At 35.8% G+C, this 21,082-nt stretch overlaps 4 protein-coding genes across 4 annotated transcripts; all 4 read left to right on the top strand.

Annotated features, from left to right (window-relative positions):
- The first annotated feature begins 85 nt into the window (after window positions 1-85).
- On the top strand, window positions 86-894 carry far-1 (Fatty-acid and retinol-binding protein 1). Its single transcript, NM_001268049.4, has 4 exons — window positions 86-303; window positions 357-562; window positions 611-696; window positions 752-894. The coding sequence occupies exons 1-4, from the start codon at window positions 88-90 to the stop codon at window positions 790-792; spliced, it is 549 nt and encodes a 182-aa protein (NP_001254978.1). The 5' UTR covers window positions 86-87; the 3' UTR covers window positions 793-894.
- Window positions 895-3,456: 2,562 nt separating this feature from the next.
- F02A9.1 (uncharacterized protein) lies at window positions 3,457-5,539 on the top strand. Its single transcript, NM_001026071.4, has 3 exons — window positions 3,457-3,612; window positions 4,289-4,539; window positions 5,101-5,539. The coding sequence occupies exons 1-3, from the start codon at window positions 3,466-3,468 to the stop codon at window positions 5,303-5,305; spliced, it is 603 nt and encodes a 200-aa protein (NP_001021242.1). The 5' UTR covers window positions 3,457-3,465; the 3' UTR covers window positions 5,306-5,539.
- An 86-nt stretch (window positions 5,540-5,625) lies between these two features.
- Window positions 5,626-6,561, top strand: F02A9.7 (CX domain-containing protein). The gene is made up of 2 exons (NM_001026072.2): window positions 5,626-5,963; window positions 6,070-6,561. The coding sequence occupies exons 1-2, from the start codon at window positions 5,641-5,643 to the stop codon at window positions 6,308-6,310; spliced, it is 564 nt and encodes a 187-aa protein (NP_001021243.1). The 5' UTR covers window positions 5,626-5,640; the 3' UTR covers window positions 6,311-6,561.
- A 3,231-nt stretch (window positions 6,562-9,792) lies between these two features.
- On the top strand, window positions 9,793-21,044 carry lin-12 (lin-12/Notch intracellular domain). The gene is made up of 10 exons (NM_066606.7): window positions 9,793-10,025; window positions 11,546-11,664; window positions 13,280-13,336; window positions 14,352-14,542; window positions 15,995-17,111; window positions 17,416-17,548; window positions 17,595-17,723; window positions 17,772-19,695; window positions 20,006-20,353; window positions 20,741-21,044. Exons 1-10 carry the CDS (start codon window positions 9,877-9,879, stop codon window positions 20,861-20,863), a joined length of 4,290 nt encoding a protein of 1,429 aa, NP_499007.1. The 5' UTR covers window positions 9,793-9,876; the 3' UTR covers window positions 20,864-21,044.
- Window positions 21,045-21,082: the final 38 nt, after the last annotated feature.

Here is a 21,082-nt window from a genome sequence, read left to right as displayed (position 1 = left end):
TTCAGTCTCATTTCGCTTTCTTCTTCTTCTTATTCTTCTTCTTCTTCGTCACATCCCCGATTCTCATAATCTTTCAAATTTTCAGTAATGATCCGTGCCACTATCATCCTCGCCGCTGTCGCTGCCCTCGCCTTCTCTGCTCCAGTCCCGGAGGTCCCAGAGAACTATGACGATATCCCAGCTGAATACAAGTCCCTTATCCCAGCCGAGGTCTCCGAGCATCTTAAGTCCATCACCCCAGAAGAGAAGGCTATTCTTAAGGAGGTCGCCAAGGGATACAAGGACTTCAAGAGCGAGGATGATGTGAGTCTGAAAATTGAAAACTCTAGACCAATAATCAAAATATTAAATTGCAGTTCTTGAACGCCCTCAAGGAAAAGTCTCCAACTCTCCACGAGAAGGCCTCCAAGCTCCACCAAATCGTCAAGGACAAGGTCAACGCTCTCAATGATGAGGCTAAGGCTTTCGTCAAGAAGGCTATCGCTGAAGGACGTAAGATCCACGCTCAATACTTGGCCGGAGAGAAGCCATCCCTCGACACCCTCAAGACCACCGCCAAGACGTAAGTTTCGAGAAAATTACAAATTTCTCTGTCAGGATAACATTTCAGCCACATCGAAGCCTACAAGGGACTTTCCCAAGATGCCAAGGACTCCATCGCCAAGGAATTCCCAATCCTCACCGGATTCTTCAAGAGTGAGTTTAATAAACTTCTAATAATTTTCAATTTAATAATTATATTAATTTTCAGACGAGAAGGTTCAAGCCATGGTCGGACAATACCTCAACTAAATTTCCATTTCGCATTTTCTTTTTGTTTTTAATGTAATAAGCTTAATGGTTGGTTATTGGTTTTCTATAAACTTTGAATCGCAATAAAAACTTGATGCTTTCTGTAATGACTCATTAAATCAGTAGCAGTTGGTATCTCAAACAAATGATGCCCTCACAACAGTAGCATTCGGGCCTCTAAGATAAATTACTTTTAGTGAAAGAACTGATCGGAGACAATTGGAAAGATTTAACGGAGAAAAAAGTCTGCAAAGTCGATGCTTGAGACTTGTCAATTGGCCATTTAAAAAACTTGCACAGAAGTTGCTAGAGATTGGAATTTAAAAAAAACCTAAAAATCAAAGTCCCATCTTATTGCAAGCCTGTCAAAACTTATATTGTTTCAAGTACTCAAAATCAAATAGCATCCTTTCAATTAAGAAACATAACCATATTGATTTTAGGTACTTGGGATCAAATAGCGTTATTTCAGGTTCTAAACAGAGGAATTCACTGTGCTTTAAGGCAGTTGAAGCACTATCCATAATATCTGACATCCACCATCCAACGCTGAACGAGAATAAACGTTGATGCATCTTTGTTGTAGGACCCGAACGTTGACAATCCAGCAAAGAAGAGAATTCCGCCATCCATTCGATGAAGTGTCCAGCTTGTCCAAATGTTTTAAAATGACATAATGATGAAGTTGTTGAATTTATAAAATTATTGTTATCAAGATGTACTTGATTAAAATTTATTTTTAAAAATCATTTGTTATTTTCGACGTTACTGATTTTTATCTATTTTTATACTTTTCACTCATTTCTCAATTCTTAATCAAACCAATGGGCAACTCATCCGCAATTTTCAGAGCGTGTTCAAGATTCTAAAACCACCTCTATACATCAATAATACTATAATGCACAACTAACAACAAACATTAAATCTTTCCAATCATATAATCCCTAATCTTTTCAATCTGCTTCTACCATCTCCAATCATACTCCCTTCTTTTGACAGAAAAATTACGATTATTTTACAATAAGCGGCTCAGATAATCTGAAAAGTATTCCACCCACAACGTCTTAAATTTTCTACACATAGAATAGAAATGCACAAAAACAATCTCGACTTCATTTTTCTTTCACTTTTTCTCTTTTCTCTCTCCGTGTATGTATTTATTTTTTATTTTTCCTTGTGACTTCCATAATCCGCGCACGGCCTCTATTTCCGTACACAATCTCATCTCTTTTTACTTTCAGCATTTTTTTGCGTTTATCTCAGAGCACACATTCATAATTTACATTTTCTCTGAACCTTAGTTTTTCTCTGAAGTTTTTTTCAAAAATTCCGACGGAATATCGGAGGCAATTGGCAACTTTCGTGCAAATTTCGAAAACCTATTTCAAACTTTCAACAAAAAAGTACTTTTGGTTCCAGATTGAGCAAACAGTTTTGTATATTACAACACTAAAATTGAATAAAAATAATAAATAAAATAGCTTATTATGAAGAAGTGTCCCAGCTCTTCTGTGTCCATTAATCGACTGCGGTTTTCTCCTCGAATGAGTTTCTCTTGGTTCTAGAACTTTGCTAAAATTTATAGGTGTAAAGCCTGCATTTTGCCGTTGTAAAAGTTATAAATTTTCCCAAAAGTACGTCGAACAATTTTTCCACTTTTCTCTCTCTCGGAAAACAATTTCCAAAAAGAAGGAGTTCCAGTATTTCTTTGTTAGTCAGTCTCTCCATTTTCTCTTTCATCCACTCTCGTTTTTTTCGAGAAGCTGTGAACTCCGTCTTTCTCTAGTTTTCGCCGTTTTTTTGGTGCAATAAGCAGCAGAAAACACGAGCAGAAGGGGGCTGTATCAGACGACGTGGGTCCCTTCAATTGCCTCCTCTCCTGCTGAATACTTTTCAGGCGCCACTTCATAGATTTCACACAGCTGATTTTATTTAGTTTCAGAAGATTTGTTCGTGTGAAAATTATATATTCAAGACTAGAAAAATTCTTTTTTTTTTCTTAACTGGAATTTTTCATCTAGTGTGTTTTTGTGAAAACAGAAAACACTTCACAATTATATCAAATTTTCAAACCACTTGAATTCCATGCGTGGTTTTTAGTGGCGGTCTATAATCCTGAGGGATACATGTATAGCTCACTTTTTCAAAAAATAAAACCTTCTCAATGTATAGTTTTCTTTTTCCAGTTTATTTTCCAAACAAAGGCCCAATTGCAAATTTTATAGAAAAATTGTATATACGTGATAAACTTAGCATTCAAATTTTGTAATAACTGCTAGATCGAATAATCTATTCAAACATCACTAAATTTAAAATCATATGATTTTAATATTTTGTTCCGAAGATTACCGGACACCGATCTTGAACTACATAAGCCAAAAATCTGTGAGGCAACGGCTTAAGTTGTCTAACGGTGTTTCTTTTCACTGACAAAGCCATCAATAGGCTCTTTTCTTGAGATGTGAAAGTATTTTGAACACTTGCCCAGCAAGGCCGTAAGTATGAGAAACATAACCAAAAAGCACCTACAGTAGTTTTAAGATACTTCTTTTCAGAAATTTGAATGAATATGGGTTCTAAACATTGCTTACATTTGAAACTGTTGTATTTATTGATCATTTGGTCTCTTCCTCGTTTTATGCATTAAAACAAAACAAACAAATTTTTCAGATCATGAATGCTATGTTTCACTCATTATTTGCTCTAAGTTTTGTTAGTTTGGTAGCATCAATAAATAATCAAAACTCGAGATATGATAAAATGTTTTTGGCAATGGTTTGTCAAGATCAAAACGGTTGCGAAGTAAATATACGTTTTCTGGTAAGAGATAGTTTTGAGACTTCAACCAAGAAATTTTAAACATTTAAACTTAACTCAAAAGTAGGAAACTTGAACGCAGTAAATTTAGAATTTAAAATATGCCTGCCTATCGGATTTTTTTCTGTTTGTTTGCTGAAACTACTCGAATTTTATGGGATTTTGAATATATAAAAATTAGAATTGTTTGAGAATTATTTTCAAAACAGAAAAAAACAAGTTCAGCTGTACTTTGGCAATCGCCCAGTGGAGGCATTGTAGGCATGTAGGCATTTTGTGCCTATAATCTTCGGAATGGCTCGAGCTTGATTTTGTAGCAACACTACTACTAGGAAATAGAATGGTAACAAATAGAAAAATAAGAAGTGATTGCAGGATTAAGTAACCAAAAATCTACAGAAAACTCCATTACATAAGAAAATAATTCTAAGAAAATAATTCTAGAAAATAATTCTAAATAATTCTAAAGATTCCGTGATTATTTTCACTCGGGAATCGCTCGCCCACTATGGGGGAGTCTACGCAAGGACAAGGACAACATTCTAATGGAATGGAAACGATTGGCCGACTGCACCAATTCTAGTTCAAGCGAACAATGATAACTTTTGTATTCTGTATTCCTTCACGTCTCCCAGCGAGCGTAATAAATTATTATTATTATTAATCATTCATTTTTCAGAAACAGTCATTTCCTGATTCAAACTCTACGGAACCATTATATGAACATACAATGATATACAATAATGGAAGTCTTGATGAAATAACAATTGATGTTACGGAAGATGTGAATATCATCGAATTCACATTTACAGCGCCCGATGAAAATGGAACAACTATTGTAGAAACCGATTCGTGGGAATTGAACTTTTCCGAGACCTATTTCCACACTATCGGATCCCTTCAACTTGTCGGAAATTTGCCATGTGGCCGGTGAGACTTTTTTTTGGTTGAAGATTCATCGTTCACACATGTCACTTTTTCAATGAGGGAATTGTGGGTTTTTGATAGTTGACACATATTGTTAATGGAACATGTGGTAAACCTTACTCAATTGTAAGATGCTTTATGGGAATTTTAAGCAGGGAAAACTTGGGAAATGAGAAAAATATAGGGACATTGAGTAAAAAAGTGTGATCAAATTTTCAATGAAAATTATAGATTGAAAAATTATGATTTAAATAACTTGACTCACTTGATAATTTCCTACCAAACACTTTACTACTTTTTGCCGACCTTTAATAATTGATCAAATTGTTGACAGACAGTTACCAAAGTTCCTCTCAAAGCTGGTAGATTTTTGTCTCTCGCGCCAACAAAATCTCATCTGTTTCACGCCAAATGCGTCGTTTTGATCAGGATAATTCTGAAATAAAGTTAGCTTTTTTGGATATCACACAATTTAGCACCCACGACTTTAAGATGTAAAGAGGTATTATGTGAGATATTTTGAGGAAAACCGGATGCTCAAGAATTTTTAATTTCTAATTTCAGATACGGTTGCCCGCAAACTCCACTTTGCAATGGAAGTTGTCGTTTCATGGTCATTGTTTCACTTGCAGCTTTTTGTATTTCTGTTTTAGCTGGACTCGCGCTACAAACTGTATACGTCTCGTTTCTCGGGTTTCGAAAAACTCGAAAAGCTGTCGAACTTCGTGACACTTTAAGATTAACTGAGGCAGCCGAACTTGCACATTAAGAATGATTTTAAAGTAGTATCAATTTTTATTTGTGTTCAAATCGCGAAATTTTGTAAATTTTTGTAAACAATGATTCAACTTTTTCTCAAATGAAAGTCCCATGCTTTATCTGAGCCATTTCTAAACGTTTTCCCGAGTTTACTGTATTTTATTATTTATTCACATTTCATGTCATCCCATATAAAAATAAAATTTTATTTTTGTATTTTTATGAGATGGAGCACCTTCCGTGTTATGGGTTTTCGGTCCCGTTTTATTTTCTTCGTTTTTTTATTTTTTGGTTATGGTTCCCATTTAACACCTAAACGTTCTTTTTCCCAGCCAACCGCACCTCATGATTGTGCTTATATTGATCTTCACTCTACCTACCGTAATCTCGCAATTTCATTTATTTATTGTCATCAATTGTGACTCTTACTGCCACGTAACATTCCGTGACAATGAAATGCAATACTACAGTATCATGGAGAACACTGCACAGATTTCAAGACATTTTGATGTTCCAGTGGAAAGAGTCGAGTTTCAAATTGATAATTTCTTCAATTCCACTGATTTTATGCCGGTGACAACGAATCTGGATTGGGTTAGTCATCTTAATAAGACCTTTTATCACAAAGGAGATGGATTCATGATTATTGGACACTATTTCTGCCCAGAGTAAGTTTATTTTCAATGGAAATTTCGGTGTTTTCTCAATTTAGATTCATTGAATCTTTAGTTCCCCTTCCAATATTCACAATCAATAGGAAATATAACTTTTCAGAGGAAGCTGTCTCGTCGACCACACCCGTTCCGAATACAATCAAAAAATCGATAAATGGTGCTGTGCTCTTGTTCTACTTGGTTTCTTATTCTTCTTGCTAATCAGTGGAATTGCTGATACTATTTTCAAATGGACAAAGAAGAAGTTAAATGGGAAGAAGATTGAGTCACAAGTCTATAAATCGTTGGAACTTGTGGATATGTCAAAGAAAAATGAAAATGCGCCTGGTGTCGGAGCATGAAAAAAAATCGATTTACTGTATATAATTTGATATCTGTCGCATTTCTTCTATTAGTCTCACTCCCGGCATTTCTTTTGAAAATTTTTCAATTTTTTATCAAACATTATTAAAATTAATAAATTTCGATATGAACTGTTCGAGTTGTAGGGAGCAGACGAATACTGGAAATATGATGTTTTATTTCTCACTTTTACAGAGTATGATCCCGGTTTTCTTTTTTGAATAATATTTTTGAATAAATATTTGTGGTATTAAAGAGGTCAAAATGTTTTTCTTCATAAATAACAAAGCGGTGATTCTTTGAAGCACTTTCTAAATAATGATGGCAAATCATAAAAAATGTCAAATACCCAAGTTTCCAACCCAAGTTTTATAGATTCATTCAAACAGTTACATAGATTGATTTATTGCCCTAAAAATTAACTCAGTCAGTTCACTATATGTTGAACAGAATCCGGAAGGATTAACATAACACGTATCTGTTGGATTACTGTAGATTAATGTATAAAGTCGAGAAAAGTTATGGTAACACTCTCTCGTGTTACATCATTGTGCACAAATAAACCGGAAGAAGAAATTGGGGTCTTAACCAACCTCATACATTTTCTGGAGTTCTAAACTTGCGAGTTTATGCATTGAAATTTCGAAGGAGCCGTACTTGAATCAAAGTATCAAATGATAGAAGTTATTATGCTCAACTTAATTTGGAGTAACACCAGTGGGAAATGAGAAAATATCATTTTCTAGTGCTAAAGCTGTTGAACATTATAATTCAAGTAAATTTCGAAATCTTAACAAATCTTAAATCTTAAGATATTCATTTCCAGTCGAAAAGTGTAGATGACTCTGTTTTTCCATATCATGATTTCGGAAGTTGGCCAGAAGAATGAAAAATGGATTTTCCATCATTTTTTAAAATTTTAATTATATTTCAAAGGCTTATATTCAAGCATTGTAAGGGTTTCTGCGACATGGCTCAAAATGTCTCAGAAAGTCATTTTGAAAAATTTGTTCAATTACCAAAACTGACTGAAAATTTAGAAAAATCTAAAAATGTTCAAAGTTAGCATGCTTGAAATCGGATTGAATTTTCAGAAAAGAGAAAAAAAACTTTTAATAAAAATTATGAAATGATCAATAAACATCTGCAACCTCTACTTTCCTAACAATGACTCAAAATTGTAATCGAATTAGCAATAAACCATCGACAAAGGTCTTCGTGTATATAAATATTGCCAGATTGTCCAATATGACGATTCCACCTGTGCAACTGGAGATTGTATAAGTGTACCTGAATCAATCAATATTCAATATCTGCCATCTTGTGCCGAAATGTTGATTCTTTTCTATTTGTTTCATATTTTCGATTTCTTTTTCTTTTTCGTTTTGTTCCATTTGGCTTCTTTTCTACTACTACGTACGTTGATAACAACATTTTTTGGGGAGGCATGCGCCCACGCTAATAATCTCACAATTTCCCACTAAAAGGTTAGTTTTGAAAACATTTTCCCATTATTTTTAGATGCATGATCAATCAGTAAAAAATCAACTAAAACACAAAATAATCATGAATGGTTGAGATAGAAGGACACAGATGATGATGCACTTGTGCAAATAAAAGTAGGAGAACAAGGTAGCCCCATTCACAATATAACGGAAATTTGAATTTTCTTCAGCAACATTTTTTTCATTTTCATAAGATTTCCTATTATCTTTTTTGTGGTAATTTTAAGATTTGACTATTTTAAAACAAAATACCACCAAAGCTGATAATTAATAACGGCCTTCTAAAAAACCAGGTTTTTATAGAGCTATTGTTAATGCCATTTTTAAATGTTTTCTTAAATGTTACACTCATTTATTAACAATATTGTTATTTTTGAAACCTTTCCTTGGCGGGTTCCCATGCCAATAAATCAAGTCAAGAGGTCTTGAGACTAATCCGTCGACGACAGTTCAAAGTTGCCGGTTGATTGTCACGTCACATGTATATGACACCACAGTAACAGACACCTGTGCTCCTGTTGGCTCATCCATCATTTCCGTGTTTTGGGAAAATAGTAGTTAATTGGTAGCAACAACTATGCGTGAATTTTTGCAACAAATTTGGTTCAGATAGCAATTAATTGTCGAGAATAAGGTTATATTTAATTGTGTGAAACAGTTAAAAAAATAATCAAAAAATGATCAAATCTGTTTGAATTCCCGCCAAAAACAAACGCCCACTTTTGAACCAATTAGCGACTTCGGAATTTCCATACTTAATCTGATTGGTTGAAGAATGGGCAGAGCGAATTGCTGATTGGCCATGCAGTTCTCGTTTTGGAGGTAATTCAAATAGAGAGATTAGAAAACACCTTGGAAAAAGCGTGTTCAATATTTTGATTTGTTTTTTTTTCTAATTCTTACTCGATGTGTTTAGTATTTTCAAGCTCTTTCAGCTTTTGAACAGGAAAAGCTATGAAAAATCTCTTCCGCCTATAAAATGGCTAAAAATCATTTATACAATCTTACAGTTGTTCCTAAATGGATAAAACCAAGATATTACTTTTTGAACAAAGCTTAGAAATTTTTTGCAAGTATTGATGTATAAAACTAAAAACTATAAAGTATCCGAATAAACAGAAATAAACAGAAATAAACAGAAATAAAACTCTAAAACTGACACACAAAGACCCAAAAGCCGCAAATCACCATACGTTCCCAGCAGTTCGTTTTCCTCATCTTGATCATTCTTCCTTCCGTTCCCACTCTCTTCTCTTCCACCTCCTCCTACTTCTACTTCATCCAACCATCTGACATCGTCGTTTCATTTTAAAATCATCTTCTCCTCCTTTTCTTTCTCGATGAAAAAAAAGTCTACTTGGTGGCCGCACCGCGACCGCAACAAGTTGGGCGGAGCCATCTGTCTCTCTCTCTTTTGTGTTCATCCTACCCCCACCCCTTCGCCCTCTCTCGTCCTTTTTACTGGGTGAAGACATAACAATAGCCACCCATTTTTTGATTGGCATTTATTTATCCTTAATTAATGATAATGCAAAAGCTACCAGGTTTGGGTTTTATTAGGTTTCGTTTATTGGTAATAATATATTCCTACAGCTCTCACGAAATATTTAAAATGTTTCGAGCCAAGTATTATAGTTTTAAGAATTGATCCTGTTTCCTTCTATTTTGCCCTTGTTTGTTAGTTGACGATGACTGTATTCCTCTTTTAGTATTGCAACTCACTACTTTACTTTGAAAGGTAATATCTCCGCTCATTTTGATGATATCAAAAACTGATTTTCTGCACAATGGAAAAAATATTTTGTCAGCTGACAATTATTATTTAGAACAAATGACAACTGAGATATAAGCTGTCAACACTAAATAACAGGGGTGCAATATTAGTACGGTCCGATCCTTTGCATTTCTATACCGTTTTACTGTCGTCAACTTTCAAACAACGAATTCACTAAATTAAATAATTCAAAACCATTTTCAGAACCTACATGATCCATATCTAAAAGCTAATTTCCTGTCTCTGTCCGCCCTATTGCTCAACAGACTTTGCTCAATTTCAAAAAATGCGGATCCCTACGATTTGTTTTTTATTTCTTCTTATCTCGTTATCAAAATCGCTTCATATTGGCTCATGTCTTGGCTTAATATGTGGAAGAAATGGTCACTGCCATGCTGGACCTGTCAATGGAACTCAAACTTCTTATTGGTGCAGGTATGTGAAGATTTTGCTTAACAATACTTAAACATTTTTTCAAATTTTAATTCAACGTAAAATAAATAATACAAATCTACACATTTTGAAAACTAATCTTAAAAATACGCAATAAATTGGGGGTAAGGAATATTCCTAGGAATTATGGGATTTCCTTTACAAAATTGTCAACTGACCAAATTTTTGTTATTTCTCTTGCTACCGTTTTGTAGTTACCGTATTTCCTCTATTATTCTTTTATTCAAGACTATTAGAGGAAATACGGCAATTCTTTTTATATCTTTGAAATTAACCGAGTTATAACTTTACAAAGTTAAGTAGCTAGGTGCAATACTAGTAAAAGAAGTACTGTAAATTATAACAAAACATTGTTTGTACCAGTAGACTATTCTTCCATAATCCATGCCCTTTTCAAACAATAATTACGTAATCCGTCTTGATTTATAGCGGCATGTGCTCTCCGTTGAGCAGCTAGCTCCTGATAAGATAGGTGATATGGTTCAAGTAGAGACACGTGTCACTTGAACAACACACCATTAATTTATAGTTGATGTTAATTAATAGGAGGACATTGTTCGCACGGGTTCCCACCATTTACGAAACTTGCGCAACAAGAGAAATGAGCGAGTAATGAGAGAAAAAACCCCACAGAGGAGACACCTGCGTCGTCCCTCGCTGTAGAAAAAACTTTCAATTTTTTTGGGAAAAAGTGAGGGAAAATATTGTAAAAACAATACTTTCAGGGTGTTATGGGAAAGTTGGAAAAAGTCGGGTTTTGGATAAATCAACTTCAGAAAAGCAATTCTCAGCCATTTTTTTCCTGCCAATTCTCGTCTCAAAGTCGAAGAAAAACCAGGCAATTAACCCGCTGAGATTCTCATTAAAATGCGAAAGAGAAGCAGCTTTTCCCCCTCCTGGTCTCGCACCGCCGCCAAAAAATCACCCAAATCGGTAGTTTATTGCCATGGGAAAACCGAAAAATACGGGAAATTGAGGGGAGAATTCTTCTTAATGACAAAAAAATACTGGTCTTCCACATTTTTCTTATCAAACAAAAAAGAATGGGGTAGGATTTATGACCAAGTTCCCAAAAGAAATGACCAATGGGGGGTTACTGTAAGATTACTGTAGCTGGTTTTGAACTCCCTATCAGATGTATTATCTGTCAAAGTTTTTCCCGAAAATTTAAATAGAAGTATAGAAAAATGTTTGCACTTTCTGAAAATTGCTTTACTTTCAATTGGCAACTTCGGAAAACTGCAACGAATGCCACTTTTACTCGGCATTTTGAGACTTTGAATGAGAAAAAGAATAGTCTTCAAAATTGCTTATCTTATCACAAATGAGGACTCAGTTGCCACCTCACAATTTTACAGCCGTGTTCCCAGTTTTGTCGGCAAAACATACTGTCGAGTGAGCCTACCATCAGTTGTCATAAAACCATAAAACAATAGGATTACGGTGCCTTTCGGCTGCACGACGTCTTTAATCTTTAACCCTAACCCTTCCCAATGTTTCAGATGCGATGAAGGATTTGGTGGTGAATATTGTGAACAACAGTGTGATGTTTCAAAATGTGGAGCCGATGAGAAATGTGTTTTTGACAAAGATTATCGGATGGAGACCTGTGTCTGTAAAGGTAAGATAATGTAATTTCGAGCTGAATAACTTATACACAACACTTCCCATTGCATCTCATTTTCCTGCAAAACCAATGAGCCAGTAGTGGTCACTTTTTTGCCCAATTCCCATAGGGACCTAAACACCCATCACTCATTTTTTTTAGCCCTCCATGGTGGCGGTGTTGCGAATGAAATGTTTTTTTGGCCCAAAATTCCAAAACTAGGGTCAGCTGCGCGCGCCCTTTTGTCGGTCATCTTTTTGACCACACCATCCATCATAAGCACATGCCTGGTGGAATTGTGGCAAACAACTGACAAAGTTGGGGGTGAATAATAATTTGAAAGTGAATAGGTGGATTTGAAAATTCAATGGAAGTTAAGAAACTAGGAATTGTATCATTTTTAAGACTAAACGAAATATTCGAAGATTAAAAAATAAGAATTTACTTACTCATTGTTAAAGCTATCACAGGTATAATAGCAATAGGCCTATAGGCAACGCGTATACAGGTCTAAATGTCTGCTTCACGCTGACTTGCCGGCCTACCGTCTAATTTTTTAAATGTTAGCTTGAACTCTGTAGTTTGCTGTAGATTGATGTTGAAAATTCAACAAAAATTGAAGACATTAGAAGATTGGAAGTTTGTGGCTACATGTGTAATTTATGCGAAACAGACGTAGGCTGCCTTGTAGGTAGCCAGGCAGGCATTTCCTCATATTTCGAAAGCTTACGAAAACTATGCTTTAAACTTTATGCGCTTACCATTCCCAACTTTCAAAAATTTTACTAATCGTTTTCCGTTAAACCATTTATGAGTATTGCTCCAAACTTCATCAATCTGTAGTTAGTAGATATTTAACAAAGTTACGGCAACCAAACACCTCAATATTTCATCATGACTCGTTTGTATCGAGGACAAATTGAAGCGCGGCCAATCTTTTTCCATTTCTCTTCAGCTCATTTGTCTTGTTGGCGGCGTTAAAAGTGACCGCGTAAGGTGCCTGATAGATAGCTCCTAGGTCATCTGCCCCTCCTAGCCTCTCTGTTTCATGCGCGCTTCTCTATTGTCGATGCGCTTCTTTTTGGCGCGATTTATGTCTGATGTTCGGTATGTGTGAAGAGGGCGGTGAATTGGGCGACGACCCGATGGCGCCTCGTGTGTGTTGCCAATTCTTGGGAAAAAGTGGGATAAATGACCTAGAAATGATGAGCAGATGATGATAGTATATAGGATTTGATGTAGCAGAAGTCTGTCGGAGAAGAAGTGGCAGACGTGGGAAAGTATACATTTGGTTATTGTACGACTAGGCTAATAAGCAAATATACAAGTGGAATGGTTACAGGGATAGATCAATTTATATATTAAAAATAACTGTCTGCTTTTGAGTTCATATGGGTAATGTAGGAGTACTGTAGTTTCTGAAAAAGTGTTTTTGTTTTTTGAAAGGATATTGGAATGAGGTTAGTGGATACATGTTGTATGTGTACTGTAGTGGTAATGCAGGATACTGTAGGGAACTGTGATTATTGTAGTACAATTATTCATTCAGATAATTATTCCAGTTCAACACAAAAATATCCTAGACTTAACTTTTTCTAATATACAGAATAATTATGATAGTAAATTTCAGATTGCGACATTAACGGAAACAGTCTACTAAAACCAAGCTGTCCATCCGGTTACGGAGGTAAGTACTTCCATATTCTAATGCAACAATAACCCGAACAAACAAGTGTAACAAACCACTAATAGCGCCCTGTAATTATCGGTTCCGATTACGTCACAGTACACTTGAGCAAACTTAACGGATTATTGATGGGCATAGTTAGTTTAACAGAGACAGGATTACTGTAGCCGTATGACTTTCCCGTCAACACCGATCATCTTCGAAATGACTCTATAATTACTGGGGGTCGTCTTCTTGACGTCTTGATAATAGAAGGTCGTGGGAAACGAATTCTGAAATGAATTCAGATTCAAAACATTCTAGGTTACGGTATACTTTTATTGGGGCTTTTGACACGTTCCACAGTAGTTGCAAACCCGAAAGGAAACCCCACTGAGACTAGGTGCTCCACCTGTTGTCGGATTGATATAATCTAAAAGATCATGACTGTTGCGTGTTTCCTTTAGTAATAAGATTGACACCTAGTCTCATCTTAAAGATATGTCTTAATTGGCATGCAATAGGCAGTGGTATATATTTAAAAGTGTAATAAAAAATTTTAATTCAGAAAAGAAATTGTGACTACTTCACTTTGAAAGGTTATATCTCGGTACATCTTTGAATATCAATTAATAACCAAGTACTAACCTGTAGAAAAAATTAAAAATGTTTCATTAAAATGTTTCGTTGACATTTTTCAAATAGGACAAACGACAACTGAGATATAAGCAGTCAAAGTTAAAAGAAATACGGTATACGAACTTCCATGAAATACGAGATATCCTTGATGTTTCTGAATTTCAATTAAACCCAATTTTCTAACAAGTAACTATTTTGTTCGCGGTATTACCTTCACAAAGTAGTCTAAAGATTGTAATGAGTTTGTCATGGTGCGTCGGCAAACTTTTTGATGTGATGTATGTCAACTGCCGTGCCTCTTTTTGTGTTGCGAACGAATTTGATACTTGTGGGAAACCACAAAATATAGGGATTAACGAACTAAGGATTACTGTAGATTTACTGTAGAGCATTTCAGGAGACGACTGTAAGACACAAGGATGGTGTTACCCGTCTGTCTGTATGAATGGTGGACAGTGTATTGGAGCTGGAAATCGAGCAAAATGTGCATGTCCAGATGGATTTAAGGGGGAGAGATGCGAACTTGATGTCAATGAATGTGAAGAGAACAAAAATGCATGTGGAAATAGGAGTACTTGTATGAATACGGTTGGTTAATTTATGATTATGTAGAAAATATAGAGTAGGCACTTTTAAGACACCCAACTTCTTGTCAGTTTTTGCAAGAAATTTATATAAAAATATAGAGCAATATTTGTTAAATCGCAAAATATCTGTACGTTTAATAGTAAGAATTGGGAAGCTTCTCAAAAACCGACAAAAATATTAGAATGCCAATCGGCATATAACGCTTGGCACATTGCGATTTTGCGGCAGTTTTCAGCAATTTCATTAAAATTCCAATTGAAGGTATAGATACTTCCGGACAGAAAACAAAATTTCTCTATTTTTCGACATAAGGATTTGACATGAATCCGTAAAACGCAATTTATATAACTTTTAAAACTTTACTAATTAGTCCTTGGTTGATATATATATATATATATATTTGTGCCACAAGTTTTAGTTACCAATACAATAGGTTTTGAAACTATGTATGACACCGTTTTTGGTATTTGAATAGAACATCCCTAGAGTGTTGCCTGAAGCTAAATCCAGATCAATTCTAGAATTGCATAGTTTCCCATCGATTACCGTAGTCCTTTCTGCAGCTGGCGATGCGAACCGACACGCGCGTACTGCCCGGGCGAGGGTGACGACAAAGAAATTTGCCGCCCTTCGTTTTGTGCGTGTGTATGTATGTGATTCAGAATATTTGAGATTCAAGGGCGTGCAAATATTATAAGAAAATGAATAATAAGGGGAGAATAATTTACGGTTCCGGTTAATGTTTGTACATCATGATGTAACACAAGAACATATTACCTTGATAGATCTAGGTTTTTTGCGGTAATCCACAACAAGTTACATTAATTCAAACACTATTAATCTGTTTATCATGTCATTTGAAGTAAACATTTAAAGTTTTAAAAATTCAGATTTGCCAAAACTTTGACTAAAAATTGGAAAAAAGATTAAACGAATTTCAAAATAAAGTACCGTATTTTTTGCTCAACTTCGACAGCTCTTATCTCGGTTATTTTTGGTTTTAACAAAACATTTTTAACAGTAAAAACATGATTCGACTATTTATATATATTTTTTTCTTAATTAATTAATTTTTTATGAAGCTAAAGAAAACCGAGATATTAGCTGTCAAAGTAGAGCAATGAAAATTGAAATTAAAGTTCATACTGTCAGAAAGTAAAAATCACTCACTGGTCAGTTTTCGCTTATATGTAGTGAATCTGGAGATTTTGGAAGACTGCCAAAAAATTGTTCAACAAGTTTCATGTTTTAAAATTTTGTGAAAACGTTGTAGAGCTGCGAAATTTCATCAGTAGTTTGCCAAAATTTATACTGAAAATTTCAAAAAATCTAAATATTTTTTAGAATATTTATATGTGATATTTGATTTTTTTGGCCATTATATTACTACTGACGGCCTACTGCCGATATCCCACCTATAAAATCCAATTATTTATTTACTTTTTGTTTCAGCTCGGTACATACATTTGCGTGTGTCCCCAAGGATTCCTTCCTCCGGATTGTCTAAAACCTGGGAACACATCGACCGTCGAATTCAAGCAACCAGTTTGTTTTCTAGAAATCTCAGCAGATCATCCAGATGGACGAAGTATGTACTGTCAAAATGGTGGATTTTGTGATAAGGCCTCGTCGAAATGCCAGTGTCCACCTGGATACCATGGAAGTACTTGTGAGTTGTTGGAGAAGGAAGATTCATGTGCATCAAATCCTTGTTCTCATGGAGTTTGTATTTCATTTTCTGGAGGATTTCAATGTATTTGTGATGATGGATATAGTGGATCTTATTGTCAAGAAGGAAAGGATAATTGTGTGAATAATAAATGCGAAGCTGGATCAAAATGTATCAATGGAGTGAATTCATATTTCTGTGATTGCCCACCAGAGAGAACCGGACCATATTGTGAAAAGATGGATTGTTCTGCAATTCCAGATATTTGCAATCATGGAACCTGCATTGATAGTCCTCTATCTGAAAAAGCTTTCGAGTGTCAATGTGAACCAGGTTATGAGGGAATTCTCTGTGAACAGGATAAAAACGAATGCCTTTCGGAAAACATGTGCCTGAATAATGGGACATGTGTCAATCTGCCAGGCTCATTTCGATGCGATTGTGCACGTGGATTCGGTGGGAAATGGTGTGACGAGCCATTGAATATGTGTCAAGATTTTCACTGTGAGAATGATGGAACTTGTATGCACACTTCTGATCACTCACCCGTATGTCAGTGTAAAAACGGATTTATTGGAAAACGATGTGAAAAGGAATGTCCAATCGGATTCGGAGGTGTTCGGTGTGATCTTCGATTGGAAATTGGAATATGCTCACGACAAGGTGGAAAGTGTTTCAATGGAGGAAAATGTCTTAGCGGATTCTGTGTTTGTCCACCTGATTTTACTGGAAATCAGTGTGAAGTCAACAGAAAAAATGGGAAAAGCTCGTTATCAGAGAACCTGTGTCTATCGGATCCATGTATGAACAATGCCACGTGTATCGATGTAGATGCCCATATTGGATATGCATGTATATGTAAACAAGGATTCGAAGGAGATATTTGTGAAAGACATAAAGGTTAGTACTTAACAAAGGCCTAGTATTCTGATATTTTGTCTTACTTTGACAGCTTATGTCTTGGCTCTCTTTGATTTTATCAAAATATTGTCAACGAAAAAAAAAGTGCAAAATATTTCTATATAATTTTGTTGTTGAACATTTTTTTGATAAAGTTAAGACAATCGAGATGTAGGCCGGCAAAATTATTATTATTAGAGATCGGAACCAGTTAAAAAAAAATAAAACCAAACCACACCAACAGAATTAATAGAGGTTTCACTAATATTAATGCCAAATTTATCTAACAATAAATTGCTTCCAGATCTTTGTCTCGAGAATCCATGCTCCAATGGAGGAGTTTGCCATCAACATCGTGAGTCATTCTCATGCGATTGCCCGCCAGGGTTCTATGGAAATGGTTGTGAACAGGAAAAAATGTTCCGCTGTCTCAAGAGGTGAGATTTTAGCAAACGATTGAGACTTAATTTTCTAAATATTCAGCACTTGCCAAAACGGAGGAGTTTGTATTAATGAAGAAGAGAAGGGAAGAAAATGTGAATGTTCATATGGATTTAGTGGAGCCAGGTGTGAAGAAAAAATCAATTTGACTGGGTTTACCGAGAAAGACAGGTGAGAAAACGTTTATTATATTAAACGTTTTAATTTGTTAAATTTCAGCCTTCTGCGATCAGTTTGCGAGAAAAGAAAATGCTCCGAGAGAGCTAACGATGGAAACTGTGATGCTGACTGCAACTATGCTGCATGTAAATTCGACGGAGGTGACTGTTCAGGAAAACGGGAACCATTTTCCAAGTGTCGATATGGAAATATGTGTGCTGATTTTTTTGCAAATGGAGTTTGTAATCAAGCTTGTAACAATGAAGAATGTCTTTACGATGGAATGGATTGTTTACCTGCAGTTGTTAGATGTCCAGTTAAGATTCGAGAACATTGTGCTTCAAGATTTGCAAATGGAATCTGTGATCCAGAATGTAATACAAATGGATGTGGTTTTGATGGTGGTGATTGTGATAATGAAACGAATGCCACAATTATCACAAATATTCGAATCACAGTTCAAATGGATCCTAAAGAATTTCAAGTAACCGGAGGTCAATCACTTATGGAGATTAGTTCAGCTCTTCGTGTAACTGTCCGAATTCAAAGAGATGAAGAAGGACCTCTCGTGTTTCAATGGAATGGGGAATCTGAAATGGATCGAGTCAAAATGAATGAGAGACAGCTCACCGAGCAACATGTTCTTTCCACATCAATTTCCAGAAAAATCAAGAGAAGTGCAACGAATATTGGAGTTGTCGTCTATTTGGAAGTTCAAGAGAATTGTGATACAGGAAAATGTCTCTACAAGGATGCTCAAAGTGTTGTTGACTCAATATCTGCAAGGCTTGCAAAGAAGGGAATCGATTCTTTTGGTATTCCAATCTCAGAAGCTCTTGTCGCAGAGCCAAGAAAATCTGGAAACAATACAGGATTCTTATCATGGAATGCTCTTCTTCTAATTGGTGCTGGATGTCTGATTGTTATGGTTGTTCTGATGTTAGGAGCATTACCTGGAAATCGGACAAGGAAACGTCGAATGATCAACGCCTCTGTCTGGATGCCACCTATGGAGAATGAGGAGAAGAATCGGAAAAACCATCAATCAATAACTTCAAGTCAGCATTCACTTCTGGAAGCTTCTTATGATGGTTATATCAAAAGGCAAAGAAATGAACTGCAACACTATTCCTTGTATCCAAATCCTCAAGGATACGGGAATGGAAATGATTTCCTTGGTGATTTCAACCATACCAATCTTCAAATTCCAACTGAACCTGAACCTGAAAGCCCCATCAAACTACACACAGAAGCTGCAGGAAGCTATGCAATTACTGAGCCTATTACTAGGGAATCCGTGAATATTATTGATCCAAGGCACAATAGAACGGTTTTGCATTGGATTGCATCGAATTCCTCAGCCGAAAAGTCAGAAGATTTGATTGTACATGAAGCTAAAGAATGTATTGCGGCAGGAGCCGATGTGAATGCTATGGATTGCGACGAGAACACCCCATTGATGCTGGCTGTTCTTGCAAGAAGACGACGGCTTGTGGCTTATCTGATGAAAGCTGGAGCCGATCCAACCATCTACAATAAATCTGAACGAAGTGCTCTTCATCAAGCGGCTGCAAATCGAGATTTTGGAATGATGGTCTACATGTTGAATAGTACAAAATTGAAGGGAGATATCGAAGAACTTGATAGAAACGGAATGACAGCCCTGATGATTGTAGCACATAATGAGGGAAGAGATCAAGTTGCATCTGCAAAGTTACTCGTTGAAAAAGGAGCAAAAGTTGATTATGATGGAGCTGCGAGAAAAGATTCAGAAAAGTATAAAGGCAGAACGGCACTTCACTATGCTGCCCAAGTGAGTAATATGCCAATTGTGAAGTATTTGGTTGGAGAGAAAGGATCCAATAAGGATAAGCAAGATGAAGATGGAAAGACGCCGATTATGTTAGCTGCACAGGAAGGACGTATTGAAGTTGTGATGTATTTGATTCAGCAAGGGGCTAGTGTTGAAGCGGTTGATGCTACGGTGAGTATTGTTTTTGGTATTCTACCGAATTTAAAGGCGAAAAGGGAATATCTATCAGAAAACTAGCTTGACGAACTCCTCGTCAAGCTCCACGTCGGATAGTTTTTTTCTGAGGTTCAATTTTGAATTTTTTCGCTACAGTAACCCTTGAAACTTTCGTGGTGAAACCCATGTTTTAAACGCTTTTTAGAGGTAGAATTTGACAGAGAACTCGAATTTAATACTTATTTCGTGGTTGAAAAATGCTTGCGCCTATAAATTACGCGTTTCGAAGTATATAAAAAATCAATTTAATCTAAAAATTTTCCAGGATCATACGGCTCGTCAACTCGCTCAAGCAAATAACCATCACAATATTGTTGATATTTTTGATAGATGTCGTCCAGAACGAGAATATTCAATGGATCTTCACATCCAACATACCCATCAACCACAACCTTCAAGAAAAGTAACTCGAGCTCCGAAGAAACAGACAAGTCGAAGCAAAAAAGAGTCAGCTTCCAATTCTCGAGACTCAACTCATCTGACACCTCCACCATCGGATGGATCAACGTCAACACCGTCACCACAGCATTTTATGAATACCACTCATACTACACCGACGAGTTTGAACTATTTGAGCCCAGAATATCAAACTGAAGCTGGAAGCTCAGAAGCGGTTAGTTTTAAGCTTCAACTGAACAGACGGGAAACAATGTAATTTTGCAATTAAAAATACGGTACCCGGTCTCGACACGACAAAGTTTTGTTAAATAGAACGTGCGCCTTTTAAGAATACTGTAGTTCGAATCTTGTGTTTTTGCGGATTTTTAAGTCTTTCCAATCTAAATAAGTGTTATGGTTTAAAAGTCTGGACAACAATAAAATCACATAAATGTAACAAGGAAATTCCGCAGCAACAAATGTTTGAAATTACAGTAATCTTTAAAGGCGCACACCTTTTCGCATTCAATAGAAATTTGTCGTGCCAAGACCGTTTTACGCGTATGTGTAATATACAAAGTTCAAATATAACGTACATAAATTAAAATAACGTTACTTTCAGTTCCAACCACAATGTGGAGCATTTGGAAATGGCGAAATGTGGTATACAAGAGCTTCAACATCGTACACCCAAATGCAGAATGAACCAATGACGCGATACTCCGAACCAGCTCATTATTTTTGAATCTTCTGAACAATCGTCATTTATTATTTAAATTCCTTATTTTCTAGAGCTATACGGGTTTCCATCTAAATTTTGCATAAGACTTGATGTTCTTTTTTTTGTTGCATTTCTTGATTGTATATGGGCTTACGGGTTGAAATGTTTTGTTGAATGTTACATTAATAAAAATTAGTGAATAATTTTCCGAGTATTGGCTCCACGAACGACTGAAACGATGTA

The sequence above is a fragment of the Caenorhabditis elegans genome, chromosome III (genome assembly GCF_000002985.6).
Source record: "Caenorhabditis elegans chromosome III".
NCBI lineage: Eukaryota > Metazoa > Nematoda > Chromadorea > Rhabditida > Rhabditidae > Caenorhabditis > Caenorhabditis elegans.
Note: the sequence above shows the minus strand (reverse complement) of the source record. Positions and strands in the feature narration are given on the sequence as shown.

Bases quoted from the DNA above. Each gene is read 5' to 3' on its own strand.
- far-1 (NM_001268049.4), top strand. From the start codon at position 88: ATGATCCGTGCCACTATCATCCTCGCCGCTGTCGCTGCCCTCGCCTTC. The intron at 304-356 runs GTGAGTCTGAAA...ATTAAATTGCAG, and splicing joins ACTTCAAGAGCGAGGATGAT to TTCTTGAACGCCCTCAAGGA. The intron at 563-610 runs GTAAGTTTCGAG...ATAACATTTCAG, and splicing joins CTCAAGACCACCGCCAAGAC to CCACATCGAAGCCTACAAGG.
- F02A9.1 (NM_001026071.4), top strand. From the start codon at position 3,466: ATGAATGCTATGTTTCACTCATTATTTGCTCTAAGTTTTGTTAGTTTG. The intron at 3,613-4,288 runs GTAAGAGATAGT...TTCATTTTTCAG, and splicing joins AAGTAAATATACGTTTTCTG to AAACAGTCATTTCCTGATTC. The intron at 4,540-5,100 runs GTGAGACTTTTT...TTCTAATTTCAG, and splicing joins GGAAATTTGCCATGTGGCCG to ATACGGTTGCCCGCAAACTC.
- F02A9.7 (NM_001026072.2), top strand. From the start codon at position 5,641: ATGATTGTGCTTATATTGATCTTCACTCTACCTACCGTAATCTCGCAA. The intron at 5,964-6,069 runs GTAAGTTTATTT...ATAACTTTTCAG, and splicing joins GGACACTATTTCTGCCCAGA to AGGAAGCTGTCTCGTCGACC.
- lin-12 (NM_066606.7), top strand. From the start codon at position 9,877: ATGCGGATCCCTACGATTTGTTTTTTATTTCTTCTTATCTCGTTATCA. The intron at 10,026-11,545 runs GTATGTGAAGAT...CCAATGTTTCAG, and splicing joins CAAACTTCTTATTGGTGCAG to ATGCGATGAAGGATTTGGTG. The intron at 17,112-17,415 runs GTTAGTACTTAA...AATTGCTTCCAG, and splicing joins TATTTGTGAAAGACATAAAG to ATCTTTGTCTCGAGAATCCA.